At 42.3% G+C, this 27,440-nt stretch overlaps 1 protein-coding gene across 3 annotated transcripts in view; it reads left to right on the top strand.

Moving 5' to 3' along the window:
• PLEKHG4B (pleckstrin homology and RhoGEF domain containing G4B) overlaps nucleotides 1-23,753 on the top strand; it is a 177,485-nt gene extending 153,732 nt beyond the window's left edge. For 2 of the 3 annotated variants that reach the window (XM_084857574.1, XM_084857572.1), the window contains exons 15-24: nucleotides 2,588-2,837; nucleotides 5,292-5,363; nucleotides 6,477-6,566; nucleotides 6,672-6,896; nucleotides 8,070-8,240; nucleotides 9,959-10,139; nucleotides 12,856-12,972; nucleotides 14,414-14,683; nucleotides 15,580-15,779; nucleotides 21,757-23,753. In XM_084857574.1, the coding sequence (XP_084713700.1) occupies nucleotides 2,588-2,837; nucleotides 5,292-5,363; nucleotides 6,477-6,566; nucleotides 6,672-6,896; nucleotides 8,070-8,240; nucleotides 9,959-10,139; nucleotides 12,856-12,972; nucleotides 14,414-14,683; nucleotides 15,580-15,779; nucleotides 21,757-21,783 (1,603 nt within the window). In that variant the 3' untranslated portion in view covers nucleotides 21,784-23,753. The remainder of the gene's footprint in view (nucleotides 1-2,587; nucleotides 2,838-5,291; nucleotides 5,364-6,476; nucleotides 6,567-6,671; nucleotides 6,897-8,069; nucleotides 8,241-9,958; nucleotides 10,140-12,855; nucleotides 12,973-14,413; nucleotides 14,684-15,579; nucleotides 15,780-21,756) is intronic. The other variant, XM_084857575.1, reaches the window with a different exon arrangement.
• The last annotated feature ends 3,687 nt before the right edge of the window (nucleotides 23,754-27,440 follow it).

The following is a 27,440-nucleotide window of genomic DNA, read 5'->3' as shown; positions in this document are numbered from 1 at the left end:
AACCTGTGTGAGTTCAAATAAATGTTGCATGCAAAAGCACCTAAGAAAAACCCAACCATCTGTTCCCTTCCTCTTTCAGCCCAAGGGTTGAAAGAGCCCATTTTGGACATGCTCTTGGAGGCCCCATTCCAGGGTTGGGTGGGGCCGAAGCTAAAAGGGATGGGGCCAAAAATGCCCAGAACAGCAGCATATTGTTGCTTCAAGTTCTTACTGCCAGTCACTAAGCCTTAGGGGGGGATTCTCAACCTTTTAGAATGGGGAAAAATCTGCACAAAAGCCGGGAAACAACCAAACAATTGGCGGCCAGGGGAAGGGTTGGGGCCATCTGGGCAACACAAGAGGACTGGATTGAGATCACGAATAGGCTGGATTTGGTCCCCGGGCCAGGGGTTCTGCACCCCTGAATTAGAATTTAATTTTCTTGAATACATTGGCCAGGATCCAAAGAGCTGTTCAGCTATTTCTGCATATGCATCTATTTCCTAAGGAGTAGGGCTGCAATGTTTAGTCAATGGACCAGTTAGGATTAATCCTGTTAAATAAAATATTTGATAGAATCAAAGGTGCCCTGATTAATCAGGCAGCATATTTAATTTAAAAAATATACATACTTATAAAGATGGAAGATGGCCTGTGTCATCTTAAAAGAGGCATTTGCCTTTTTCTTTTGCACCTGTGCTGACAGATGCATGTATCATCTAAAAACAAAGCAAGTATACTTTTTGCTTCGGAACTATTTCTAGTCATATGCAGACTGAACTTGTTTATTGATAAAAGGCCATATGAATAGTGTCCTTAGGTTGCTGGCTGACCTCCCCAGAGAGACTCACCTGTTGCCTGTATTGTGGTCTTTCTGGTGCCAGCTGAAGGCTCTCCCACCCCCCCACCCCGGCTATTTAGCTCTTCGGTTTTAAAAATGGCATTAAAGCATTTTTAGATCTTTACTGGTTTTTATTTTGGTTCCTACTTTTGGTTGTATTCTGTTTTAAACTTACGCTTTTTGTATTCTGTTTTACTATGTTATTGTATTTCGTGCTTTTAAGTTTGTTTTGTCAGCCACCCAGAGAGCTTCGGCTAATGAGCGGTATAGAAATGTAATCAATCAATCAGTCAGTGTGAAGTAAGATTGCTTTAATTGGATGACAGCCTAGGGTAGCCATATGTCCTTTCTTACAGAGGACAGTCCTGTATTTGAGGGCTGCCAGAGGACCATCCTCTATTTGAAGGCATCCTTTATTTGAAGGCACTCTCTATTTGAAGGAATGTCCAGTCCAAGTCCAGTATAAAGATAAAGAATATTAAGAATGGTTACCAACCGTCAGGTAGCACCTAGGCAGCAGATTGAACAGGCAGGCACACAGGTCCTCTGACTACAGTCTTCCACACTATGATGAGTTTTACTGTAATCCTATTTAAATTATCATAATAATTTCTAAATTTGCATCTATATTAATTAGCATATGCAAATTTTATGCATATTTGTGCCCTGTTTTGTCCTCTGTTCTGGTGATGTATTTCCTCTTTTTTGGCAATCCATAAGTGGCCACCCTACCTAATAACAAGGCTTTGGACTTAAATGGCAGCCCCTCCCTCAAGTGCGCATGTGCACACGCACAATGTGCCCTATGGTAAACTAAGGGGGAGTTTCAACGGTAGCTTGTAATGGAGACTGATATTCAAAGGGAGAAAAAAAATAACTAATCCCACTGGATGTACCAGTAGTTCTTTGGATCCTTGCTCTCATAATTCTTCTGATGGCTCTCACTGCTTGCGTCCTTCGATTGTTCTTCCCAAAGGAACTCCCTGTGTGCTGAAGGTTGCATTGTTAAGGGAAATTCATGGGAAAGCAGCTGTACATCATCTCAGGAAAGTTCTTCCGTTCTCCAACAGAATGTAAAGGAGAAAAGGGCATGGTAGCTTGGCAGATGAAATAGGAGACTTTTCTATACTATGGAGGAAAGCTGTTTCAAATAACAAAATTGCTTTGTCATCTTTGCTAATTATTGTTCTTATACAGCTTCTGTTGACTGTTGGGTGTAAACCCTGCCCTGTTTTATCAGAGGAAGGTGGAGCGAGAAACTAGTCCAGCAGACAAGAGTCTGAAATCTGCAAGATGTAGTATTGGCTAATATAATTGCAAATGGTGGAAGAGGCATACCATCTTTATGGTTTACAAAAATTAACACACTGCAATGAGTATTTAGCAGGCAGTGAGGCAACCATGATTTTTGATGAAGTTCACCCATGGACTACTTCTCGAGCTTTGGCTGAGAAATATCCAGGATTACTCCTGGGAATCATTTCCCTGTTCAGAGTTGGACATGTATCCTCAGTATGAGTAAAATGCAAAAGGATATCTATGTATTACAGTTTCCCAGAAGGGGGTTGACAGTTCACAGATCTGGTTGGAAGCCAATTATATGTATGCTTTCCCATCAAGATGTTGGCATGTATACATATGATTGGTTCCCCAAAGTCATTATGTGAAGGTAAATTAAATTAAGAACCCCTTCATTAACAAGTGACTGCTAATTAAGAGTCCTCTTCAGTCTCTGTTCTTATAGAGTTCTTCTGCCTCTTTCCACAGTAAAGTGAACCACATAATGGATGAGATGATCACAACAGAAAGAGAATATGTCAGATCCTTAGGCTATATCATCGACAGCTACTTCCCAGAAATGGAAAGAGATGACTTACCTCAGGATTTGCGAGGGAAGCGGAACATCATATTTGGAAATTTGGAAAAACTCTATGATTTCCATTGTCATTATTTCCTGAAAGAACTGGAACACTGTACAGACTTCCCACTACGGGTTAGCCACTGTTTCCTCAGACATGTAAGTCTAATTTTCCAAGGTCGAGTGTGTTGTTACTATCAGACATCTTCATGCTGTATTGGCTACAAAATTATATTGCTCGGATGTATCACTATCTCTTTTTCTCATTAAACTGTCTAGTTTTGTCCTTGTTTGTACAGAGGATTGCCAAGTTTTAATTCATAATGGGTCCCCTCCCCACTACAGACAACTCCACATCGTTCATCTTTCTTTGGCTGCAGTTTCATTGCAGAGAAATGCATGTACGTCAACTTTTGAAACACAGCCACAATTTGTCAATTTGCCTCCTTCACTTGTGACAAGTAGCAGTTTCCCCTAGAAACAGAACTGACTATCAAACTGATGTCTGCCCTTTTCCCCCCAGTACACACATATCTCATCATGTTATCCCTGCCCTGTTCTGTCCATTGCCAGGACAGGTGGCTGGGATAGCCCTTCTTTGCCATTTATAACCAAGGAAGGAACAGTGCAGCACAGTGGCGGCTTGTGCGTCTTGCTGTTTTATTACCGTATTGGGTTTTATTATATGAATATAAGTCTTGTGAGCTGCCTTGGGAGGGCTCCTGCCTTGAAAGGCGGCCAAGCAATATTTTAACTAAATAAATATCACAAAATGTTTAAGTAGCATTTTATGTCCCACATTTACAGTCTGCTTTACTGGCTTATTTTATTTATTTATTTATTTATTTATTATTTAATAGATTTATATACCGCTTACCATATTTAAAAAAATAACTCTAAGCAGTTAGATCAAAAGACAGCCCTGGGTGGCTGGAGAATTCCCCACCAATGCCAAAAATGACTTTAAAAAGGAATGTCTATATTTATTTATTTAAAACATTTGTATCCCACCCTAAACATTACGATCTCAGGGTGGTGTACAGATAAAATCAATTTAAACAGTATAAAACAATAAATAATTTAAACAGCTAAAAGCATATTAAATCATTAAACACGCTAATACCAATTACAAAATCTAAAACAATAAAACAGTTAAAACAGTGTGCAACTTTAGGGAATTAAATTAGCCCTCAATGGCTTTGGTGAAAAGCCATGTTTTAACTTGGTGCTGAAACAAAACCAACGTCTGTGCCAATCAGGCCTCCAAGGGGAGGGCATTCCACAACCAGGTTGCCACAGCATGTCACTGGAGGAAAAAGAACAGAGTGTACTATTAACATAGGGGTATTGTGCTTCTACTGATGAAGGTGTGCATTTAAATAGCTATTTATTTTCAGCTTGCTGATTTAGGAGAATTAAGCTCATGTGGGATAAAATATAAGATGTAGGAAATTCTTTAATAATGCTCAGTGGCAAGAGATCAGACAACAGCTATTTAAAACTATTAATACCTCTGACAGGTAATATAAAGAAGAACATAGCACAAGTAGTGGGAAAGAGTTTTAACAGTTTTAAATAGCTGTTGCCTGATCTCTTGCCACTGAGCATTATTTAAAGAATTTCCTACATCTTCATTTTAGTCCACACAAGTTCTTATGCATGGCATTGTCCCCTAATTAGTCCAAACATCTAATTTTCAAACATAACCTGTCTACTGCTGTTTAGAAATTCTCTCCTTGATTTCCATTTTTGCAACTTCCCACTAATGTGCATGAAAACCACTGTGGTGGCGTTAATAGTGTCACCCAGAGGGAAAAACGAGATAAATTTAAATGCACCTTTTTAAGTTATTGAAATCCAAATTTAACCATTTAAATAGAAGAGTTAAGCATGTCCTCTGAAATCCCTTCCATTTAAATCAATGGGAACTCAAAGTGCTTAACTTGGGATGGATGGTGCCCAGGATTTCCCAGTCTTAACCCCACCCTCCCGCAGTTTTGCATAATGTTCTCAGTCACTGTTTTAATCTTCTCACCTGGTGACACAGCTGCATTTTTCTCTAATGGCTAAGAGGAAGTGGTTGGAATTTTATTATGTCTCTAACGTACAGAGATGCTATAAAGATTAATTGGTGCTCATAAAATGCTTTTAGAAGTTCTTTCTTTTGTTAATGAACAGAAAAGCAAGAGATTATTGCTAGCACTGCTTTCCTACAATATCTACTACTACTACTTAGTTTGAGTTGAAACCTGGTATTTCCCCCCATTTTAAACTCATTTTTCTCTGTCATGGGGAGTCTCCATTAATCAAGCCAATTCTATACCTGCTCTGTGGGCAACAGCAGATCCTATCTTCCATATCTGTCTGCTTGTTGTGCTTAACCATTCACAGGTTCTCAATTTGTGTTGCCAAGAAACAAGGTGGAGAATTCCAATCAGCAGATTGATGAGGTTATTTTGATCTTTGCCATTGTGATGTCATCAAATGCTACTGATTCACACAAGATGGCCATTTGTCAGAACTGTTGATCACACTAGCAATAGTTATTGACACTTTATCTTCAGCAGGGTTGTGTTGTTGTTGATGTTGTTTATGATCATATTTTTATCCCAGCCTTCCATCAAGGAGTGCAGGGTGTTTACATGGTTTTCTCCTCCTCATTATCTTCACAACAGCCTCCATAAGGTAGGCAGAGCGATAGTGACTGGCCCACTGGCAACTTCTGTTTACAAAAATTCTGGCATCCTGAACTGTTGCTTTACAAAGTTGAAATGGACCTGCTCTCTCCAGTTCCCTCCTGCCAAATTAGTCCTTACTGCCTAGCATTTCAGATTCTAGTGCATTACAGATAGCAAGAGTAAACAAAGACAGCCATACAGCCCCCTTTGGCATTAATGTATTACAGGAATGGAGTTAAATGTGAAAGGCAACAGATTCAAGAAACGCCCCTTCTGTTTTTATTTGTTTTATTTATTTATATGTTACCATTTTAAAACAACAATGTATATTCCTATTTACAGTTTAACATGCCCACCAGAACAGTGACATCATATTCAACCATATTAATGAAAGCAATACAATTATAAAAGAAAACAGATTTATTATGCAGATTTTTATTTGTCCAGTTTTGTTAAAGTATTCCATCTTTCTTGAGAAATATCTATTATTTGTTCTTTCACTCCTCATTTTGGTGTTACTGCACAGTTCTATAGTTTTTGTTTGCATTTCCTCACTGTAAGCATTTTACTTAGCTGCCAACATTTTGCATAAAGTATTCTCATTTATACTTTCATGTATAATTAAAGAGTAATCAATAAATTTAAATTAGTTTGAACTGTAAGGCCATAAAAGTGAGAAAATCTCATATGAAGAGAGCTTCAGCTATTGGGCGGTATAGAAATGAAATGAAAGTAAAGAAAGAAAGAAAGAAAGAGAAAGAGAGAGAGAGAAAGAACAAAGACCCTTCTGTTTTGAGACTGCCAATGCCTCACCTTTCATTTTGGAGGGATACCATTACTTGACAAGAGAATGAAAGTTGTTATAAGGTGAATAATTTGTAAGTTATGGAACATACTGTAGAATATACAGACTGATTATTCTTATTTTATTTAGCATGTACTCGTTGCAATATGTTATTTTTTGTTGTTTGTATTGTCTAGTCGGAAATAAATGTTTTAAATAAATTAAAAAGTAAGAAAACTGATATTCATAACAATATTGGAGTCGCAAAATAACTTTGATTTGCATAATCGTTAATTAACAAATTGAATGTCAAAACTGTATCTTTTACTATTTCAGGAAGAACAGTTTGGGATGTATGCATTGTATAGCAAGAACAAGCCACAGTCAGACACTTTGTTAATAAGCCATGGAAATACCTTCTTTAAAGTAACTACCACTTTTGCCTATCTTTAATTGTGTCTGTAGAATTTATTTGACTATTTGTGGTGCTTTGTCACCTAATCATTATATGTGTCTATAATATTCTCCCAGAATAAGCAACAGGAATTGGGTGATAAAATGAATCTGGCTTCTTATCTGCTGAAACCTATCCAAAGAATGAGCAAATATGCACTCCTTTTGAAGGATCTGATCAAGGAGTGTTCAGCTGGTCAAGAGCAGGAGCTCAACACCCTGCGGGCTGCTGAAGAAATGGTCAAGTTTCAGCTTCGCCATGGGAATGATTTGCTTGCAATGGACGCCATCAGAGGATGTGATGTAAGTATAGCCAGAGTCGAACTCCTTCTTGTGGCTTTCAGGCAACTTTTATTTTGTGTAGCTATAGTTGGCTGGTGTGGCATAATGGCTAAACTATGAACCAGGAAGGCCCCAGTTCAAATCTCACCTTAGCCACTTAGGTGGCATTAGGCAAGCCATTCTCTCTCAACCCCACATCTGCAATACACATATAATTAATACCTATTTTACAAGTTTGTTGTAAGGTAGGAGTCAGGAAGTGGAAGCGCCTTGGCCAAATCTAGGCCCCTGAGAGGTGCTGTCATGCAGTTCTCAACTAAAATGCAGGGTGTGTAGAAAGTGGCTATAGGTCTTGCCAGTAGGGTGCTATAGGGGTTGAGGACTTGGCCTACCATATCGCAGCCTCATCTCAAAGTGGTCTCCCAGGACCACCAGTAGCAGATTAGGGATCCTGTTCCAGTGGGGCTTGGGCTTGCAGGGGAAGGGTAAGCAGTCAAACAGAAACTTTCCCAGGCATATCAAGTGACACAAAATTAAGTCAAATCAGACTAGGCATCGAGGCAGGTCTCTCTAAACAGGAGTCAGGACCCTGGGCAGCTCCCAATGGGCTCTGCTGGCTGAGCTCTGGAGGGATGTGGTTTCAGCAGAGAGCTGAGGCCATTTGAAGCTTTATGTAGGCTGGCAAGGCCTGTAATGTGGTTGGCTTTGCCTCCTTGTAGGAGCTGGCTATGTTGCCTTAAAGGGCCCTTGTATGATTCTGCAAGGACTGACTTCCACAGTGCAGAGGGGATTGGGGTATTATTGGGGGCTCATTTTCTGAGTCTGAAGAAGGGGGAAGGGCCACTTCCTTAGGCCAGCAGGGCCCAAGAGGAGGTGCTGTGGGTCCTTCTCCCAAATGGGGCAGCCGGTATTTCCCTCTCATCTGTATCTTCCCCATGGTAGCACAAGGGGCCTGGTTTGGGGATCACTACTCTAGGTTTGTAATGGTTACTGTGTAGTTAGAAAGTGCCACATAAATTATTATTATTATTATTATTATTATTATTATTATTATTATTATTTGTTGTTGTTGTTGTTGTTGTTGTTGTTGAATTCATGTTGTTGAGAGAACAAATTACCAACTTAGCCTCTGGCTTAATGAAATTAACCCAACCAAAATGAGGAAAATAAATGTCTCTCTTTTCTCTAAATCAGGTCAATCTGAAAGAACAAGGGCAACTGAGGTGTCAAGATGAGTTTATCGTGTGCTGTGGCAGAAAGAAGTATTTGAGGCATGTCTTCCTGTTTGAAGACCTCATCTTGTTCAGTAAAACAAAAAAGATCGATGGAGGATATGACATTTACATGTACAAACAGTCATTTAAGGTAAGTCAGTCCTTGATGTTTGAAAGCTTATGGTGTGCATGCTGCATGCCTAGAGGATCGTTTGATGGTGCATGATGCAGCTAAAGCTAAACAGATTTAGGTCTGGACAGTGCTAGGGAAGGTGGGCACATTCAGTACCTTGAACTCCTCAGACGAAAGGTGTTATATAAATGTAATAAGAATCCCCTGTACTGGATTCTCCTTAGCAGAAACCATTGGTTTTCCATTGATTTCATTGGAAGACTTAAGTAGATGATTAAATCTTTCCCACTGAAATTGAGATGACTTTAAGGTTCTTATGTTTGGCTGAATCATAGCCAATGTGTCTGCTAAGGAAGCAACAGGCTTCAGTTCTGACGATTATATTTATGTTTTTGATTTGTGCCCCTGCCTTCCTACCAAAGAAATGGCACTTACAGCCACAGTTACAATTGAGTAAAACAATACATTAAAATACAATAAAAACATAACAATTCAAGGGGAAAAAACAGCACCCAACCCAACAGACCCCCTTATAGGCCAAAGGCTTTGTTGAATAAAGCAGTCTTTGCCTGACAGCAGAAGGACAGCAGAGAGGGAATGAACCTAGCCTCTCTTAGGAGGGAATTTCACAGCTTTGGAGTGCCACTGAAGCTGGTGCTCTTGAAAGAAGAGCCTCTCCAGCAGATCTTAAGAATTGGGCCAGCTTGTATGGGAGAAGATCTTTCAGGTAGCCTGGTCCCAAGCCATATGGGGTTTTATAGGCCATAACCAGCACTTTAATTTCTGAGAAGAAACAGAGCAGTAGCCAGTGAAGCTGCTGTAACAAGGGAGTCACATGGCCCCTGTTACCAGCCCTGATCAACAGTTTGGCCAGCTGAAGTTTCTGAATAATTTTCGAAGGTAGCCCCACATAGGGATGTAACTAAGGGATGCGTGACTGTGGCCAGATCAGACATCTTTAGGAATGGGCACAGTTGGTGCACTAACCTCAACTGTGCAAACACAGTTATGGCACCGCCAAGACCAGGGCAACCAGGTTCAGGGCCAAGCCCAAGAGTACACCCAAACCGTGAGCCTGATTCTTCAGGGAGAGTGTAACCCCATCCAGGCCAGGTTGAAATCCTATTCCTATCTAGGGAGACACTACTTATCTTGATATTTGCAGGAACTTCAGGGCTGCCAGCAGAGTGCCCAGATAGCAGCACATGAGACTACTCAGGAGGAGGGGGAAGCATGTGTAAGCACCTGCTTGGGTCAGGGCCAAGCTGAAGAATTGGGGTCCCCTTTGGGTGCCCAAAGGCAGCCATTATGTGACTAGTCACATCCTCCATAGGAGCCATTTTGTGGTGCTGTTCACAGCAGTTTCTCAATTGGGGTTCCTGGCAATACCCACCTTTGGTGCCACACTTGTTTTGTGCATCTTTAATTGTGTCCAGTTCCACCCAACACATACATCAATTGTGATGTTGAACATGGAAACACAGTACAGTTCAAGACCTTTTTTTTTTTTTTAGTCCTGTTGATTCTTGGTCCCATTGAGGTGGGCCAAAGGCAGCTGGTGACTCAGCAGAGGTTGCTGCAGTTTTAATCAGTATTGCTCAAATTTATGCTGCTGTGGTTGTAAATCTATATTAATACAAGTGATCCATATACAACTCTTCATTTAGCAGGAGGAATATATTTTCTTGCTGCTAAGCAGTGTTCTGCAAATTTCCTTCATTCATATTTGCTTGTAGACAGCCGAGATTGGAATGACGGAGAATGTTGGAGATAGTGGCCTGCGGTTTGAAATCTGGTTTCGAAGGAGAAGAAAATCCCAGGACACTTATATCCTTCAAGCAAATTCAGCAGAAACTAAGGTTGTATGGACGAACATCATAGGAAAGATTCTTTGGAGGCAAGCCTTGAGAAACCGAGGTATGCCTGCAGCACAATCCACAAAGGCCAACAGGCTCTTTGGGCAGCTCTCTTGTATTTCTGCAAAGAAAAGACTGGCACATTCAGCTGGGCCTGCTGTGAACACAGATTTCAGTCATAATAGCTCTTACAAGCAATGTCCTTACAGTAGTTGCACTACCAGTACCCACAATTCTCAGCTTATGAGAGGAAGAATGTTCAGTATATTGAAGATTTAAATGGAAAGCCTTATCCCTCTCCAGTCTTCTGCCCAGTCTATTCCAATATTCCTCTGCTTGCCTATGAACTTCTCTTCTCCTCCTGCCTTGAGATGCTCTAAGGGAGGCTTCTGTCTCAAACTAATCTCCCCTTTGCCCCTTGCTGCCCTAAGGCCTGGAACTCCCTCCTAGAACACCAATGCGATGGCTCCTTTGTCTCTTCCTTTAGATCCCTTATCAAAAGTCACCTTCACTGTGCCTATGACTTAATTCTGCAGTTCCCACCCTCATACCGAAAAGACGCTTTTGTGCATTTACTGGCCTTTGTGTATATCCATCCCCTGTTACCCTTGTCTCTATGCTTCCGTTCCTCTTTTTGCCTTCCTCTCTGCCTACATTTGGATTCTAGATGGTTGGGGACATTTTTTTTATGTTACTCTGCAAACAACCATGTATACTGAGGGTTTCATTTATTATGTGTATGTATTTAGAGCGGCCTTCCCCAGCCTGGTGCCCTCCAGATGTGTTGGACTTTAACTCACATCAATCCTAGCCAGCATGCCCACTGGCCATGCTGTCTGGAAATGATGTGATTTGTAGTACAGCACATTTGGAGGGCACCAGGTTGGGGAAGGCTGATTTAGTGTGTGTGTGTGTGTGTGTGTGTGTGTGTGTGTAGGGGGCATTTTAGCCTTCCACTTCCCAGCAGCACCCCCCTCCCCCAAACTACTTCTCTGACTAGGGCAAAAATGAATGTGCAGCAGCATTCCATGAGAAGCAAGGGGTGAGTAGGAAGGAGAAATTGGCAGCCATCTTCCCCTCTCCCAATGTACATATGCGCATGGATCTTGGCCTTGAATCCAGTGAAGTTATGTAATAACATGTCATATCTAAACTATTTGAATATACCTTATTGGAGCTGGTCTACAAGAGTAAGCTTTGTGGCCTATGAATGATCAAATAACATGAAAATTTGAGGTTTCTTGTAGCAGAATTGAGGTATATTTGATACAAAATTTAGATCTTTCTCCCTTGGAGTGGGACGACATCTTGTGAAGGGTTAATTCACCAATCGGTCTCTGAAGGAAGGGCTAAACTAAACTTTCTGTCTCCACCAGTATGGAGAAACCCAGTTATCTTCCTAACTAGGTCAAGAGAGCAGGGTTTACTCAGGGCTCTGACTTTTGGGGGGCCTTGGGATTACTTCCACTAGCTAGTTCTTCCTTTTTTTCCTAGCAAGCTGAGTTTGTCTCCTCTTTCCTTCCTTCCCTTTTTTTAGCTTTTTATCAAAAATGCCAATGCCAAACATAGTGGCAGTGTTCAGATGATCAGTGGGGGAAACAACACAATGTCAATTGTTTTTCCCATCCCCACGCATGCTGGTTGTACAGCCAGGATTTTCCTTTTACTTGTGCAGCGTCACAGGTTGCCGTGTTGTCCGAACCCAGTGCACTGCGCAGGCATAGTAACTTTTCACCCACCCTACAACCCATGGATTGCAGTAGGGGTTGTAGGGTGGGTGAAAAGTCACTATGCCTGTGCCAGGTTTGGATGACATGACAACCCACGACGTGGCACAGGTAATTAGGCTAATCCCAGTCATGTGGCTGGCACACGGGGTGGGGGAAACAACCGATGCTGCATTGTTTCACCCGCTGATCATCCGAACCCAGTCAGTGACAAACTTTGTGATCCGGACAACTCACATGAGAATGGTAGAGGAGATCTTAATGGACTTCATTCAGGCTGCAGGAGATGGTAACTGGAAATTGCACCTGGAAGCATTCATTGCCCTGGTACCATTACTCACAACTTATGAATGTATGATCATACAAATGATGCTGGTGGGGCTTCGTCTATCCCGCTGCAGCCTCTGCACACCCTCAAAATCCGCTAGAGAAGGTTGGGTGACTCAGTGGGGCAGGGTGAGGAGAGAAGAAGAAAATCCCATCCTGTGAGCAGACTTCTGCTTGTACAACATTGGATTTCACTCTCATATGTGGTTTCCAGAGCTTGAACCGAGCGGCTGTATTTCCTCACTTTTTCAAGGACTTTTAATAGATATTTTGGCTTCCCTCACACTGGGAGGAGTCCATCACCGATGGACACAGGAACTTTAGCCCTGCCTCCAGAAACCACCTACAGGATATCCTCCCATCTTTAGGCAGAAGGAACACTCACAGCAAGCCCAATGTTCTGCTGTCATTAAAACAAAATCTCACAAAACTGTGTGGCTCTGCCATGTTTTCTTTTGTATAAAATAATCTTCACTTTGGTAGTCTTTATGTCAAACTGAAAAAAGAAATATTGGTATGATTAAAACCTACAGAGCTAAATAATGTTCACAACTGGAATCAGTAATGTAACATTTACATTCTTTAGTTCTTATTTGCATTGTACATTGTAAGCACTGAATCTTGCACCAATTTGGGGTTCCCTTAGCAAAAAATACTTCCAGCATTATATCAGGAATTATTTGGTAATTCTTTCTTTTGTGGTTTTGGTTTGCTTGTTTTTAGAACTCCGAATGCAAGAAATGGTGTCTATGGGCATAGGGAATAAACCATTCATGGATATCAAGCCCAGTGATGCAGCTATAAGCGATCGAGCAATAGACTATATAATGAAAGGAACAGGTACAGTTTGTCACTTATCTTTGCTCCTTTGGGGACTCTTAAATATTTTGTTTGCTTTTTACAGAAATTATTTTATTGGATTTTTCCTAGATGCAGAAACAAAACAAAACCATGCAGGTAGTTCTGCATGCTGAAGGGAACTTTGGGTGAATGTTTCTCCACTTGCCACAAGGCAAACTGCTTTTGAGGGGAGTCTGGTTGTGTATTCTCTTTGAACAGTGATGATCCCATTAGGCCAGCCTTCCCCAACCTGGTGCCCTCCAGATGTTTTGGACTACAAGTTCCATCATCCCTGCCCATTGGCTGGTGTTGATGGGAGTTGCCATCCAAAACATCTAGAGGGCACCAGTTTGGAGAAGGCTGGATTAGGCCTTCCTAAGCCCTTGGGCGTACCTAAAGTAGCTCTTTCTGACCCGGAGAATTCTTTCACATTGCATGGGTGCCTGAGAACAGAGGGAACCGTGCTGCTTGCTCATCCTCTGGAAGCTTTACACACAAAGGAAAGGATCATATCCTTCCCTCCCTTCTCTGGCACATGCAGTGACAGGGGAGGGCAGTGATCCTGGTTATGTTTCCCCAAATACAGGAGAGCTTTTTCTCTGGCTCAGTGCAATGTTCTATGGTCTAATCACCTCCCAATGGTAGATATAAAAAAAATCCAGTTAATAACAAATGTTGCCCTGGCAACAATGGAGAGGTGGAGTCTGTTCTACATGTCTTCTTCAGTCGTCGTTTTTTTCCCCCCCCCAAGAGTCTAGAGAAAGTTTGATTTATCCTATTATACAATCCTTTCCTGGAAGATCCTTGGAGTCCATGCTGATTATTTTACTTGAGGGTTCTAACATTTCAATTACAGAGCAAGTTGCTAAATTGTTAAATGTTGCCATCCAGGCTAGACTCCCTATGATTGTTTCATGATTCCGTTCTAAATGTTTTTCTATATTTTCCAATACGTATTTTACATTTGTATATTTTTATTCTGTATGTCTGTGGTTGGCAGACCAACAATAGTAAACTACTGCTACTATTTGCCTTTGCCTTATACCACCTTCCCCAACCTGGTGCTCTCCAAATGTGTTAGACTGTGACTCCCATGCTGCCATTGGCTGTGCTGGTGGGAATCATGGGAGTTGCAGTCCAGCATCGAGGGCACCGGGTTGGGGAAAGCTGCCTTACACTGACTCGGAGCACTGGCCATCAATCCTGCTTAGCAGTGCTCTGGGGTTCCAGCAAAGCTCTTTCCCAGCTTTGCTCCTTAAGATCCTTTCAAGAGGAGATGCCGGGGCTGAAGCTGGACCTCCCGTGTGCAAAGCATGTGCTTTGTGCCACTGAGCTGTGGCACCACCCCATTGTCTTTCACCACCCCCTTTTTTGCTTTCTGTGCTTCGTTCTTGATGAGTCTTCTCAGAGTTGGCAGAGGGATTTTTGTTTGTTTCACCAGAGTCAAGGACTCGGGCCTCCATTGCCGTTTCTTCATTTGACCACTCCGCGCCCTTTAAGAGGCCCCACTCCACCATCTCAAACAGCAGTACATCTTCCTCAAGCAGCCAGTCCTCCTCTTCCATCCTGGGTTCACTAAATCTGCATGTATATTCTACCCCATCTCATCCGGGCTTGGTAGGGCCACCCTTCTACCACTGGTCATATGATGTTGGAACATGTATTGAGGAAGATGAGCTGGAACAGGAAATTGGAAGCCAGCCCTCCGTGAGTGAGTATCCTTAGGTAGCTGCCAGGGCCCCAGCACTCTTACAGTACTCACTGTGAATGCTTGCCTTGGGCTCTGGAGTGAATTTGTTTTCCCTCTGCTCTCTGAGTGCCTGGCAGCCTACTGGCTGACATTTTAACTTCCCACAAACAGGGCCAACTCCAGGTTTTTTAGGGCAGTTGGACAAGACACGCTCAATGGGGCCCTCTCCCTCAAAGAGGCAACCTTCTCACCACCATTGTCACTAGCTGCTATTGCTTCTCAACCACCTTCTTATCATTGCAACTACTTGCTAGCTTCACAGGCAGAGAGCCAGTGAGCAAGTAGACAGTGGCATCTCTTGCTTGTCCTTCTCACCACCACTGTTGTCTGGACCAGAGTGAGAGGCAGGGCAAACAAGTAGGGCAAACCCTTGCAATGATGAAGGGGAGGAACAACTTCAGGGGTCGCTTTCCAGTGGGCCCCTCTTGGGGTGTAGGCTCTTGGCAGGTGCCCAACCATACCTACTCTTGGTGCCGGCCCTGCCCACGAACATAGGCATCACTCCCAGAATGACCTGGGAGCACCAGTGATGCAGTCTAGCCCACCCACAGCCACAAAGCTGGGAGTGTTTCTGTCAGTGTAGCTTCCTGCCCACCCCACAAGATTGGGGTGGCCCTGTGCCTACTGTAGAGTAAAAATGGGGGTGGGTGGGAAATAACATAGCTGCCAGATATAGATTTAGAGTCATGTCCGTTTTGGCCCTTAGCAGCTGGCATGTTGCATTATACAGAGAACTGTAATCTTAAAGATTACAGATGGTAAGATTATTTTTTAGATGTGTCACTGGAATTCTTCTTGAACAATGGACTGACAGCAGTGTCTAATGACAACACTCTTTTCCTTCCTGCTTCCTGTAGTTACAGAGAACTCTGAGTCTTCCCAGTGTACGTCAAGTGAGAGCGCAAGTGGTTTCAGCAGCCCTACCCAGGCTGGGTTCTCTCCACTACTTACTGACACATTTCTAGATACAGATTCTAAGCGTCCATTGCAATGCCCATCTCCTGCCCTCTCAGAGAAGAGCCCCAGACCAAAACCCAGCAGTCAATATATCCCAGCTGTAAGTACCTTTGTAAGTAAGTAAATAAATACATGTAATTCACAGTGAAAATGGCTCACAAACATTTTGCCATTATATCAGCCAGTTGCTGCATAGGGTATCTATATAAGAATATAGTAGTGTAAGGTTTATTACTCGAGATCTACCAGACCGATTTTGCTCATTTTTGTTTTAAACTGAAGCTTGAGCAGTGCAGAAAAATTTTGAAACTTCAAAGAAGTTCGAAGCTCAAGCTTTACTAGCAGTTAATTTCCTTCACACCAAACAGGCAGGACAGTGGGATGACAGATGTCCCTTCTCATCCATCAGTTTGGCACAAAGGTGGGCCCCAGGTGCAGCTGCATAATTAAGCTGTCACTGCCAGCAGAGAGGGGGAAGGGGATGGAGGCAGCTAATCAGGGTGTGTGAGGGAGGGGGAGGGGCCACGCAGCATGCAAATTTTAGAGGGGGGATTCATTATGCATGAGCCCCATTTGCATTATTCATGAGCCCCTCTGTGATGAGGGGACTGAGGGCAAAAAAGCGGGAAAGGAGCAGGACTACTAGCGCCCAAGATTTCTGACTTCATTTGTGAGGAAAGGCACCCTATATTCTGCTACCAGCTACCAGCTATGGAGAGGGAACAGAAATCTCACAAATGGGCCAATTCAGAAATCACAGTGTGGCCCCATTCACTCATAAGGACAGCAAATCATGGGTTAAATTTTGAATATGCAACCTCTGATCAGCCCAAGTGAAAGTTGCTCCATGGCATGTGAACCCAGACACTATTAGTTAACCTTGGGTTAAATAACCCAAAGTTAACACAACAACTAATTGTAGGTTAACTTTGGGTTGTTTAATGCTCTGTTAACCCATAGTGTCCAGGTTCACACATCATGGAGCAACCTCTGGTCAGAGGTTGCTTATTCAGAATGGCAGTGACACATGACCCTGGCAAATTGTGGGCTAATTAACCCATGATTTGCCACCATTACCTGTGAACCAGGTCTGTGGCTTGAACTTCCAAACATACAATAGGCCAGGGATGGGAAATCTGTGGCCCAGGGGATGTTTTGGCCTATAGCTCTCATTATCCTTTACCAATATCTGTGTTGGCTAGGGCTGATGGGAGCCAAACATCTAAAGGAACACAAGTTCCCTGTCCCTACAATAGGAAACCATGATTTGGAGCTCTTTATCTTCTTTAGTTTTCCATCTGCTGAGCACTCCTTTTTCTGTGCTGCAGGAGCCTTTGAATCAATGGCTGCAACTATGGCTTGTCAATTGAGACATCACACAAAATCATAGTTTGCATAAACTATGGTTTGCAAAACCAGTGCAGGCCAGTATTTCTGATTCTGGCTTCTTGGCTGATTGCAAACCATGGTTTGTCAATTCGTATATCATGCCAAGCCCTAAAGTTTCCTATATCATGGCTTGGCATGATGTCTAAATTGAGCTCGCTGCCGTGTGCTGTAAATCAAGCACAAGAGGTTTTCAAAGGGATAGTTCTCTTGCCATCACTTTTGGCTCTGCAAATAACCTATTTTTCCACTCCAACCCTGTGGGAAACCTCTAGGCCTGAAAACAAATTAGCCTCTCCATCAGCACAGATTTTTAAAAATAATAATAATCCAATGTCCCTCCTTCAACATTTGCATACTAATCAAATACTCAGTTGTTCAGCCTTGCATTCTGCAAGAAACATTTTAAAACCAGATCAAAACTAGATCAGACTGATCCAGTAATTTTATACCAGTAGTTTTCAAATTTTCTGTTTCCAGTGAACACTGTTTACATGAATGTGTCTGTCAGAGAGTCCTTGAACATCTGCCATGTTGAGAGGATTTGCAGGCATGTTCTGGGAAAGATATGCAGGGTACTGGCCAGGACTCTTCCCACAGTCACCACCATCTGTGAATTGAGAGTATATCCTTGAACAAGGGTGGACAACTTCTGTGGGTCCAGGGACCAATTTATCCCTCTCAGAACCCAGTGGTGGCCACACCCCTCTCTAGAATTGCTGCCACTGCCGAGTTTGCTGCCAAAATTCAGTGGTACAGCAGCAAAAAAGGGGCTATTTTCCTTTAAAACAAGGTGTGCAGAGAGCGTGCACCTTGTTTTCAAGTACAATCATGTTCTTGGGAGCACAAATGTGCTTGAAAACAAGGTGTGCACTCCCTGCACACTTTGTTTTAAATTAACCCTTTTTTGCTGCTGCCACACCACTAAATCCAGTGGCAAATGGGCAGGTTTTTTGCTGCCACCACTGCCACAGCAAATGTGGCGGCAGCAGGGTGGGCAGAAGGAGCCGCAAAAAAGAACAGGGGGCACATGTGGGCTGTGAGCCGTGTGATGGCAGTCCTTGCCCTAGAACATAGCATTCTGCAGTTGTAGATTGGTAAGATTTTTGGTAAGATTGGTAGCGGTGGCCATCACAGATTTTTCAGGGAAGTCAATCGATTATTATGAAGCTTTTATTGATAAATTTCCAAGAACCTTGGGATTTCACAAAACATTGTTTGGAAACTGCATACACACACACACTCTTTTTTTTTTACATATATTGAATGCTCATGAAGTTATACTTTGCACTTTTGTAACCAGTGCTGCGGCTGATTCCTGCCCTCCTCTGCTTAACCATTTCTTCCTCTCCCTTAGCACCCTTCCCTCCCAAGGAGTCAAAAGAATAAATCCTGTTGCTGGAAATGTGCGAGGTCAAGCATATAAGTCTGTCTGCCCCCCTCACTAATTCCCATTAGGCCCTACAAGGCACTACATATTGGGTTGGAAGACTCCCATTATGTTCTGGGACAAGGCAGCGAAAGCCCTGGCGTGCTCTACTTGCACTTTCAATGGAAAGTAGTACAAGCCAGTCATTGAGGCACCACGTGGCTGGTAATGGCCATCCAAGAACACAGGGCTGATGGTCTCACAGTTTGACCAGGTCTCAGTTAGCTTGTTCTCAAGATCTCCATGGAAATATCAGGGGGAGGAATCAGAATCAAAGCAGCAGAGTACTTTCTATTATGTGCTTGCTTGGGTTGAGAGGTTCTGCCATTTACTCCCCCACCCCGCAGCTGCTGATGTCCTTCACTCTCCACCCTGAGGCACCAGACACAGACAATCTCTTCCCCTGACTGGCCAGGTGCCACCCTGTGCCCACATCAGGCTCTGCCCCCTAGTCTGCCAGGTACCACCCCTTAGCTCTGAAGTTCTGTCCCCTTTGACTTGGGCTGGATTACAGTTGCCAGGTTTTCCACGGTTCAGCATTAAAACAAAGTAAAGTGCTGAGTCTCATCGAGTTTCAAAGGCAAGCCAAACACATGGAATAAATAAGACTCAAAAGTATTTAATTTTGGTTGGGGCAATCACACTAGTTGTCCCCACCCCCAATTATCTTTGCTTATTAATTATATTATTATCATCATCATCATCATCATCATTTATTACATTTCTATACCACCCCATAGCCAAAGCTCTCTGGGCGGTTTACAAAAGTTAAAACATTAAAATACAATATACGAAGTCTAAAAACTATTTACATAAAACCATACAGACAGTATATACAAACAACATATAACTGAAAACAGCTTTGAACTATTTTTTTTTAATCGGACAGTAAAACAACACAGCTTAAAAACAGTATACAAAAGTCAGCAAAAGGAACAAGAGTTCTAAAAATGGAAGGCCTGCCAGAATAATAGCGTCTTTAATGCCTGCTTAAAAACCTTCAAAGAGGTCAACAGGCGCAGTTCAACCAGCAGGTCATTCCACAACTGAGGGGTGGCAAAGGAAAAGGTCCTGTTGTGTGTGGCTGCCAATCTCACATTATTTTCAGCATAGTGTGCCTTTATTAATTTTTTAATTAAACATGTTCCTGGCAATCACTTTCCACCTTATGGAGAGGCAAATACTGGAACTGATCCTCAGGCACTGTATTCAGCTTCCAGTATTCAGATGGAGCCATCAGTTTCTTGCATTTCCTCTTTAAGAGGATAAAGTGTATATCTGATGGCTGTCTTTTATTATTTCTCTTTAAAATGTTGGCAAAGCTTTGCAAAGATGACCTTAAAGGGTAAGATCTTTCTTGCCTCAAATTAAACTGTTTGATCGTCAATTTTCTATACATTCTAGGGCAATGCTATTTAGCGAGTAAGGGAAATACCATGGAAATATTACAAAGTAGACAAAAGTGAAGAAATTGGATTGTAACTGTAAGCAGGATCCAGATTATTCTTAATAATAAGTCATGCTGATTTTGATTAACTTTCCCTCCCTTCTCTATCAGAGCAAACCCTCTTATATATTAGGCCTCTCAACCATGGTTTGACAGACAATGCATTCAGCAAGTAAGTGGATTTTTCTCAGCTTTATGCTAAACTGATCCATCTTAATTTGCTAGAAAAAAACAACCCATAACCAATCAAATGGGAGCATGAGAGAATTTCTGAAAACTTGATTTGCATGTTCTAATATTATTGGGGAAGATACTGATTATTAACTTTTATTATAATGGTATTTTCCCCTATCACCCACCCTCTCTTTTTCTGCAAATGACCCATCTCTCTCCATCGTACAAACGTTTTTTCCCCCTAGGATTCTACATGTGTCCTTGCAGTGTTACAGCATTGGGTGGCCACATTATTATATTGATCCAATAATATATTTTAAAAGTCATACTCCTTTGGGGGAAAGGGCATAATCCATGAGAAATTCTCCTGCAAAAACTGATGTAGTGATTCTCAATGGACTTGCAAAGGAGACCCTCCTGATGAATTGTACCCTTGGTCTTCATTGTGATTGTGATGGGGTATGGGAGAAAGTAAGGTCTTAATTGCATATTATGTATGTCAGCAATAGCATTTCCAACTATGCCTAGAAGTCTACCTGGGTTGGATCCAGACTTAGACGTACTTAGAGTAGAGCCATTGAAATAAATAGAATTTAAGTTAGTTATGGCTAACTTAAGTCCCATTGATTTCAGTGGGTCTACTCTAAGTATGTCTAAGTCTGGATCCAGCCCAGTGAATGCAGCTCTAAGAGCACTTAGTATAACGTGTACCTGGAAATCAAGCCCCAGCACGTGGCACGTTGTCTTGCACTGGAGATGTGTAAGTGTCTGTATCAGGGAAATGATGTATCTGTCTCTCATTCATCCTCATAACAGTGTTATGAGGGAGTGCATCGGCTACTCCTGTTCTACCGATGAGAAGCATCTTGGCAAAGGCTGTGGGTGAACAGGACAGGAATAGAGATCTCCCAAGCCAAACTTCCAAGACATAATCCACTTGGCCAACAAGAGCATATTTCTACCATAATATAGGTCTCCAAGGAATTATAAATTTTAAAAGATGACACTTCCACAATACTGACCATAATCCAGACCTTTGCATGAAGGATAGGGAGTGGAGGCCTTTACAGACATAAATTAGTCCTGGGGCCAAGTGTACACACCATTAGCATCCCAATCCACTACAGCAACTGTACACACGTGAATTTCTTGACACCAGGCAGGCTGGATTGAGCCTTTTGTTTTGAGAGTTAAGATTACAATAATTTAGAAGCTATTTCTCCACCCCCAATCCATCCCAAAGAGGCAGCATTGATTGCAATATTGGTGATTATTTCAAGTTCATTGTGGGTGCTTCCATGTTGTGCTATTGCACTGCCTCTTTCATAGAATTTTATAGGGAATCCAGATGATATCGTCTGCAGTTTGTTGCCCTCCCATGTTTTCCTGCTGCTGCTTCTATCTCTTTTCTTACCAGAAACAAATCCATTAAGGAAGACAGAATCGCTGCACAATCCCATTTGATTGCTAGCGCTAGGAGCCCTCCGTCTGGAAGTATCCGTGCTCTGAGCAATCTCATCTAACTTCTTGGACTCTGAGTTTTAGAAAGAAACCTTTGTGCCTTCTTTAACAAGCAAATTTGTTCCAAAATTCTGTCAAGCTAACTTCTGAATTACAAGATAAACCTTTGTCATTCTCCAGGCTGATTTGGTGCAGAGTACAGAATAAAGACGATGGAAACATGAACCATCCTACAGCACTGGTTCTGGGTGACATTCTTCTGTTCTTCCAAGAAAGAAATGTATCCTTATTTCTATGTAACAAATATAGTTTGCAATGTTTTTTCCCCTTGGCCCTAATTTTTATATATAGCTGTTAAGATGTAGATGTTACTATATTTTTGGAAATCCTGTAAATGCAGAAAGCATTATGTGTACAAATGAAAAAATGTACAAACTATGCTAACCATGTTTGTAAATATTTATTTTATTGTCTTGCATTAGAAATTCTTTATGGCAGACTTTTTCAAAATGTCTTACTAGCACATACTTCAGTTGGCCTACAAGGCAAAAGTGAGTGTGCTTGATTAAGCAAATATGTTTAGACTATGGCAGCCTTCTCTAAACTGATGCCCCCCAGATGTGTCGGACTGCAACTTCCATAATTCCCAGCTAATCACCATGCTGGCTGGGAATGATAGGAGCTCTAATCCAACACATCTGGAGGTCATCAAATTGGGGAAGGCTGGACAATGGGAATATTTCTAGATGGTAAGGACCGAAATAAATGTATGCAACCATTTACATCAGAGGCTCTCAAACATGTTCAAGGCACATGCCTATACTGGGAGCAGAATTTTTTAATGCTTCAACAACTACAATAGCACAAGTGTTCTAACTACCCAAACGCTTCCAACCTGATTGACTGTCAGTTGCAAAAAACTTCAAATCCAAGGACACCATTACTGAAGTGAACATCTTAACATTGTGAGTATGCTGTGGGTCTATGTAAATATAGAGAGCTGGATTCAGATTTCAGCTGGATCAACTGCACTAGCAGTTCCCCTTCCTACCTTCCCACTGCAGCCCCTCCAGACCCCTGAAAATGCGACACAGAGTCAGGAGACCCTGCTGAATGGGGTGAGCTATGGTGTGAGGCAAGGAGGGAGATCCCAAAAATTGGGTGGAGGAACGTTCTGCAAGCAGAGCCCTTCCTCTTGGGGAAGGCAAGCCCTGGATCCAACCCTTAATGTGGGTGGTGGTGGTGGTGGTGATGGAATCCGAGCTTTGTTTTAAAAAAAAAAGTAGATTCCAGCTCTGCCCACAGAAGGTGCTTCTGCTTGATTTTTGGGGATCCATTTTCAGGGGGCTGCTGTGAGAAGCGGTCAGGAAAGCCTGCTTCCACCAGCCCAGGTGCACATACCTAAATCTGAATCCAACTCATTATTTCTAGTCCTATGTGAAGGACTAGACTTTCATGACTTGAAAGCCAGAGGGGTGACTGAACAAGATTTCCAGTGGTTAAGCAGCGTTGGAATATTTCATAGCTTCTTGCCTTTTCCCATGCCTAGCAGAAGCATGAGCTGATTGAGAAAGCTAATAAGTAGTCTGTAGAACAGTTCATTCCTGTCCTGTGTAGCTATGGAAATAGACCCAGAATTGTACGCTTCAGTTCATGCACCCCCATTTCTTCCTACTGCCACTTGTAAAAACAAGATAATCAAAGAATTCAGAATGCTTTTCTTAGTGCGGACCTTCCCATAGCTGTCTGTCTAGCTCTGGCCAGGAAGCTGGGAGTTTGCCCCCTTGCCCTGTGAGCCACACAAACCATGTGAGCCACACAGACCTGATGTGAGCCACATCAGGAGCCACACAAACCGGGCTTGGAGAAAGTGTGGGCCATCAGCCTCCCGTACAGTGCAATCCTAGGTGTGTCTACTCTTACGTAAGCCCCACCGAACTCAATGGGACTGACTCCCAGGTAAAGTGTGCATCAGATTGCAGTTTTAGAGAGTGTCTGCACCTTCGTAGGGAGACGTGCCAGTTACTTTGAGAACTGTGAATTTATGTGGAACTAAATATTTTTAAAAATACACTCCTTACATTGTTTTTTTATTTTTGTTAAGCAAACATTACATGTATGATCTCTTTTAAAGATGGAATAATAAAGGAAACATTTGTTTTGTCCTTTGCTATTTTAGTATGCATTTTGTTTTCTTCATGACACTTTATCTATTGCTTAGATTACTTTTTTTATTAGCAAATTCAGGATTGGCAAAGTTAGACCCCTGTATTATTCTGTAGTGGGATCCCAGGAACATGGAAGCAATCCGGGATCATTGTTATCCCCAAACCAGGGATTATTTGGTTCTTTGTTTCTGGGATTGCACAGGCCAATTGTGCCATTAAAGCAAGACTCCAAGCTATTCACAGCAATTCTAGCAGGAAACATTGTGCACAGCTACAAAATTCTAGCACAGTAACATTGTGCATAGCTACAAAAAAGACCAAACCAGATTAATCCCAGGAAGACAGCACATTCAGCGCATGTTATGAGGCACCATAGGAATCAGACACAATTCTCTTGTAAAATAGTGTCTCTAAATGTTTCTAAGGGCTTCCCCACATGGGGCTTATATCGTGGATCAAGATTGGCTACTCACAGAAGTTTGCAGGTCCTTTACATGATGTTGTCAACCTTCAGGGCCCCTCCTGTGGTTTATGACCTTTATCCTGTCATTGTAAAGTGCGGGGAAAGTACGATTTTTCTCTAGGAAGGGCTTATGAAGCACTTTACTTGCTGTATAATTCTGTAATGGTGCCATAACAGCAGCGCCACCTAGTGGCTGTAAAATGAAAATAGAACTTGCCGAGAAAAACAAACAGCCCATGTCAGCCTGTGTAAGGAGCCAAACTTAATTCCACAAACAATCTGGAAGCAGAAGCCCCGGTAAGTTGCGGGATATAAGGCCTGGTGTGGTGAAGCCCTAAGTTTTTTGATATGGTGGAATTACCATATCGTCTTATCCTATTGAAAACAAAGGGGTGGGGGGAATCAGTTTCTTACAGTTAGTCAAATTTATACCCACAGTTGGAATAAAGTCCTATAACGTTCCCTTCATAAAGCTCTTGAAGGACACGAAGCAGGGCTGCCCATTGTTACCTGTTTGCACTGGCACTGGAACTCTGGCTAACATAATTAGAAATCACCCTGGGTTACATCCAGATTTAGGCACTTGTAACAGGGCTGGCAAAAAGAGAGCTTCCCACCCCGTCCTCCCCACAGCAGCTTATCTAGCCCCTTGAAAACGCTACACAAGGGGACCCTGCTGAATGGGGTGAGCTGTGGTGTGTGGGGCAAATCTTCAAAGATCAGGGGAAGGCAACTTCTGTGAGCAGAGCCTTTCTGTCCATGGAAGGCAGATCCTGCATCCAAATCCCTATATTTCAGGGGGCATTTTTAAATGAGGGAAGTGCATAACAACATCTTTTTGCCGATGTAGCAATCTTCATTATCAGGCAATTTCAGAATGGTTGAAAGTCTTAGGGGAGCATGTCAGAGTAGCTAGACTCTGGATAAATGGAGAGAAATCTGAATTGTTTAAATATCCTACTCACCATCAAGAGACTCGGGCTGCTATTTTAGAAAGCCAGTGGATTCTTAATAGCTTCAATATGGAAATGATTCCCTATGATCACTGTTTCAATGAAACAATATACCTTGTAATTTACATGCTTGTTCCAAAATACATCTGCTTGGAGACTTCTTTGAGGTTTGCATCATTTCACTAGAAAGCATCATATTACTCACCCTTGCTCAGCAATCACATGAAATTTCTTTAAGGGGGTCTAAAAATAATTTTAAATAAATAAATAATGTGTCAATCGAGACAGCTAATACAGCTGTCAACCCATACAATAAATGCACCCCCATTTCGTCCTACTACCATGCATAAAATAATAAGCAATAATACATACTTCTTTATTATTTTATTCCATGCATAAATGAAAAGAAAAATAAATTCAGAAATCTCCATGGCTAGAATGGAAAGAGTGGATGACTAAATTAAATCCACCAGTATTCCCATTAAATACCAGTATTAGCACATTGTGTTTTTGCTGATCTGCAAAAAAAACCTGTTTTAAAGTGGGGGAAAGCAAAAATCTGTCCAGTTTCATGCCAGTTCTTGTGAGGTTGACTGAAAATGCTCGAATCACCCCAAAACAAATTGGTTCATGCTGTTCCAGCTAGGGCATTCTGCCTCCATGCACACAGCAAGGTTCCCACGCATTACCGGTATTTGAATAAATAATTATTTCTGTAATCCAGAATCTGCCTAATAAATGAGCTGAATTAAAGTCAGCCTGTGAGACAGACTTGCAAAGTACAATGAGTGAAAACAACTAGGAAACAACATGCCGGAAGGAAACAGCAATTCACGATTCTGTCAGCCAGATTTAGAGAAAATGCCCTAAAATTTACCCAAAGGTGGTACCTATATCCTCTAAACCAGGAGTGCACAACCCACTCCCCACACTCAGCCACCACTGTGAAAACTGCCACAGCCTAAAAGAACTCTGGCAGCGCTGTGCTAATGGTGAAGCAACAATCGGGCCACGGGGCTGCCTCCTTCAGTGACCCTGAGGCGGCTCAGATCACTGCTTTACTGCTGCTAATAGCAGCGATTGGGTTAGGGTCTCTGGGTTGGGGTCTCTGGGTTCGGGAAGAGGCTGCCGTCTCCTCTCTCCCTGAGCAACCCCCACAAAGCGGTGACCCCTGTGTGCATGTGTGTGCTTGCACAGCCCTTGGAACCCTAGCAGACATCATGCAGCCCTCGGGGCCAAAAAGGCTGTGCACTCCTAATCTAAATGTACATCAAGATAATAAAGGTGTTTCTCCTAAATGCTGGAGAGGGTGTGGGAAATGTGAGCGGTTTCAACCACATGTGGTGGCCCTTTAACTCAGTGAAAAAATATTTGGAAGAAGTATTTGGAGAAACATCAATTTTGGCCCGCTTGCACTGGCTGCCTATATGCTTCTGAGCCCAATTCAAAGTGCTGGTTTTGACCTATAAAGCCCCACACAGCTTGGGACCACAGTACCTGACAGAACATCTCTCCTGGCATGAACCGACACATATACTAGGCTCTACATCTAAGGCCCTCCTCCGGGAGCCTCCCCCAAGGGAGTCTCGGAGGGTGGCAACAAGGGAGAGGGCCTTTTTGGTGGTGGCTCCCCATTTATGGAATAACTTGCCTGACAAGGCCCACCTGGTGTCAACATTGTCATCTTTTTGGCTCCAGGTTAAAACTGCTCTCAGGCATTGGCAGTGTATAATGAGTCTCTTGATTGTGTCTGGCTGATTGTTTTAAACTGTTTTAGATATATGTTGCTGTTGTTGTTGTGTGTTATTTGTTTTATGTCAGTCTGTGAATGCTTTTTATATTTTATATAATGTCTTTTAATGGTTTTTAATTTTTGTGAACCGCTCAGAGAGCTTTGGCTATGGGGTGGTATAGAAATATAATAAATGAAATGAAATGAGTGCATTGCTTAATGGCAGCTGGTGCAATATTCACCCTGTTGAACATTTTAAAGATGACTTGGGGAGCACTGCATACAAAGTTTTTGTGACGTCTTCAAGCAGCTAAAATGAAAAAACGTAGCTGTTGGGAAGCAACCCAGCTGCCTACACTTACAAGGATGGTACCAGCTATTATGGAAATGGTTTGATGGACAACTTAGCACAACAAATGCATGTCCAATGGTCTCACACAGATTCCATATTTTCATTTCATGTGACTTTTATTAAAAGCCATGAATTAGTTTTGACAGATGTACTTACCTGATAAAGTTTTCATCTCTCTTGTGGCCTAAAGTATTAT

Source organism: Heloderma suspectum, chromosome 5 (genome assembly GCF_057233095.1).
Source record: "Heloderma suspectum isolate Gila_16-S chromosome 5, 16-S_ref, whole genome shotgun sequence".
NCBI lineage: Eukaryota > Metazoa > Chordata > Lepidosauria > Squamata > Helodermatidae > Heloderma > Heloderma suspectum.
This window is presented reverse-complemented; position numbering and strand designations above follow the sequence as displayed.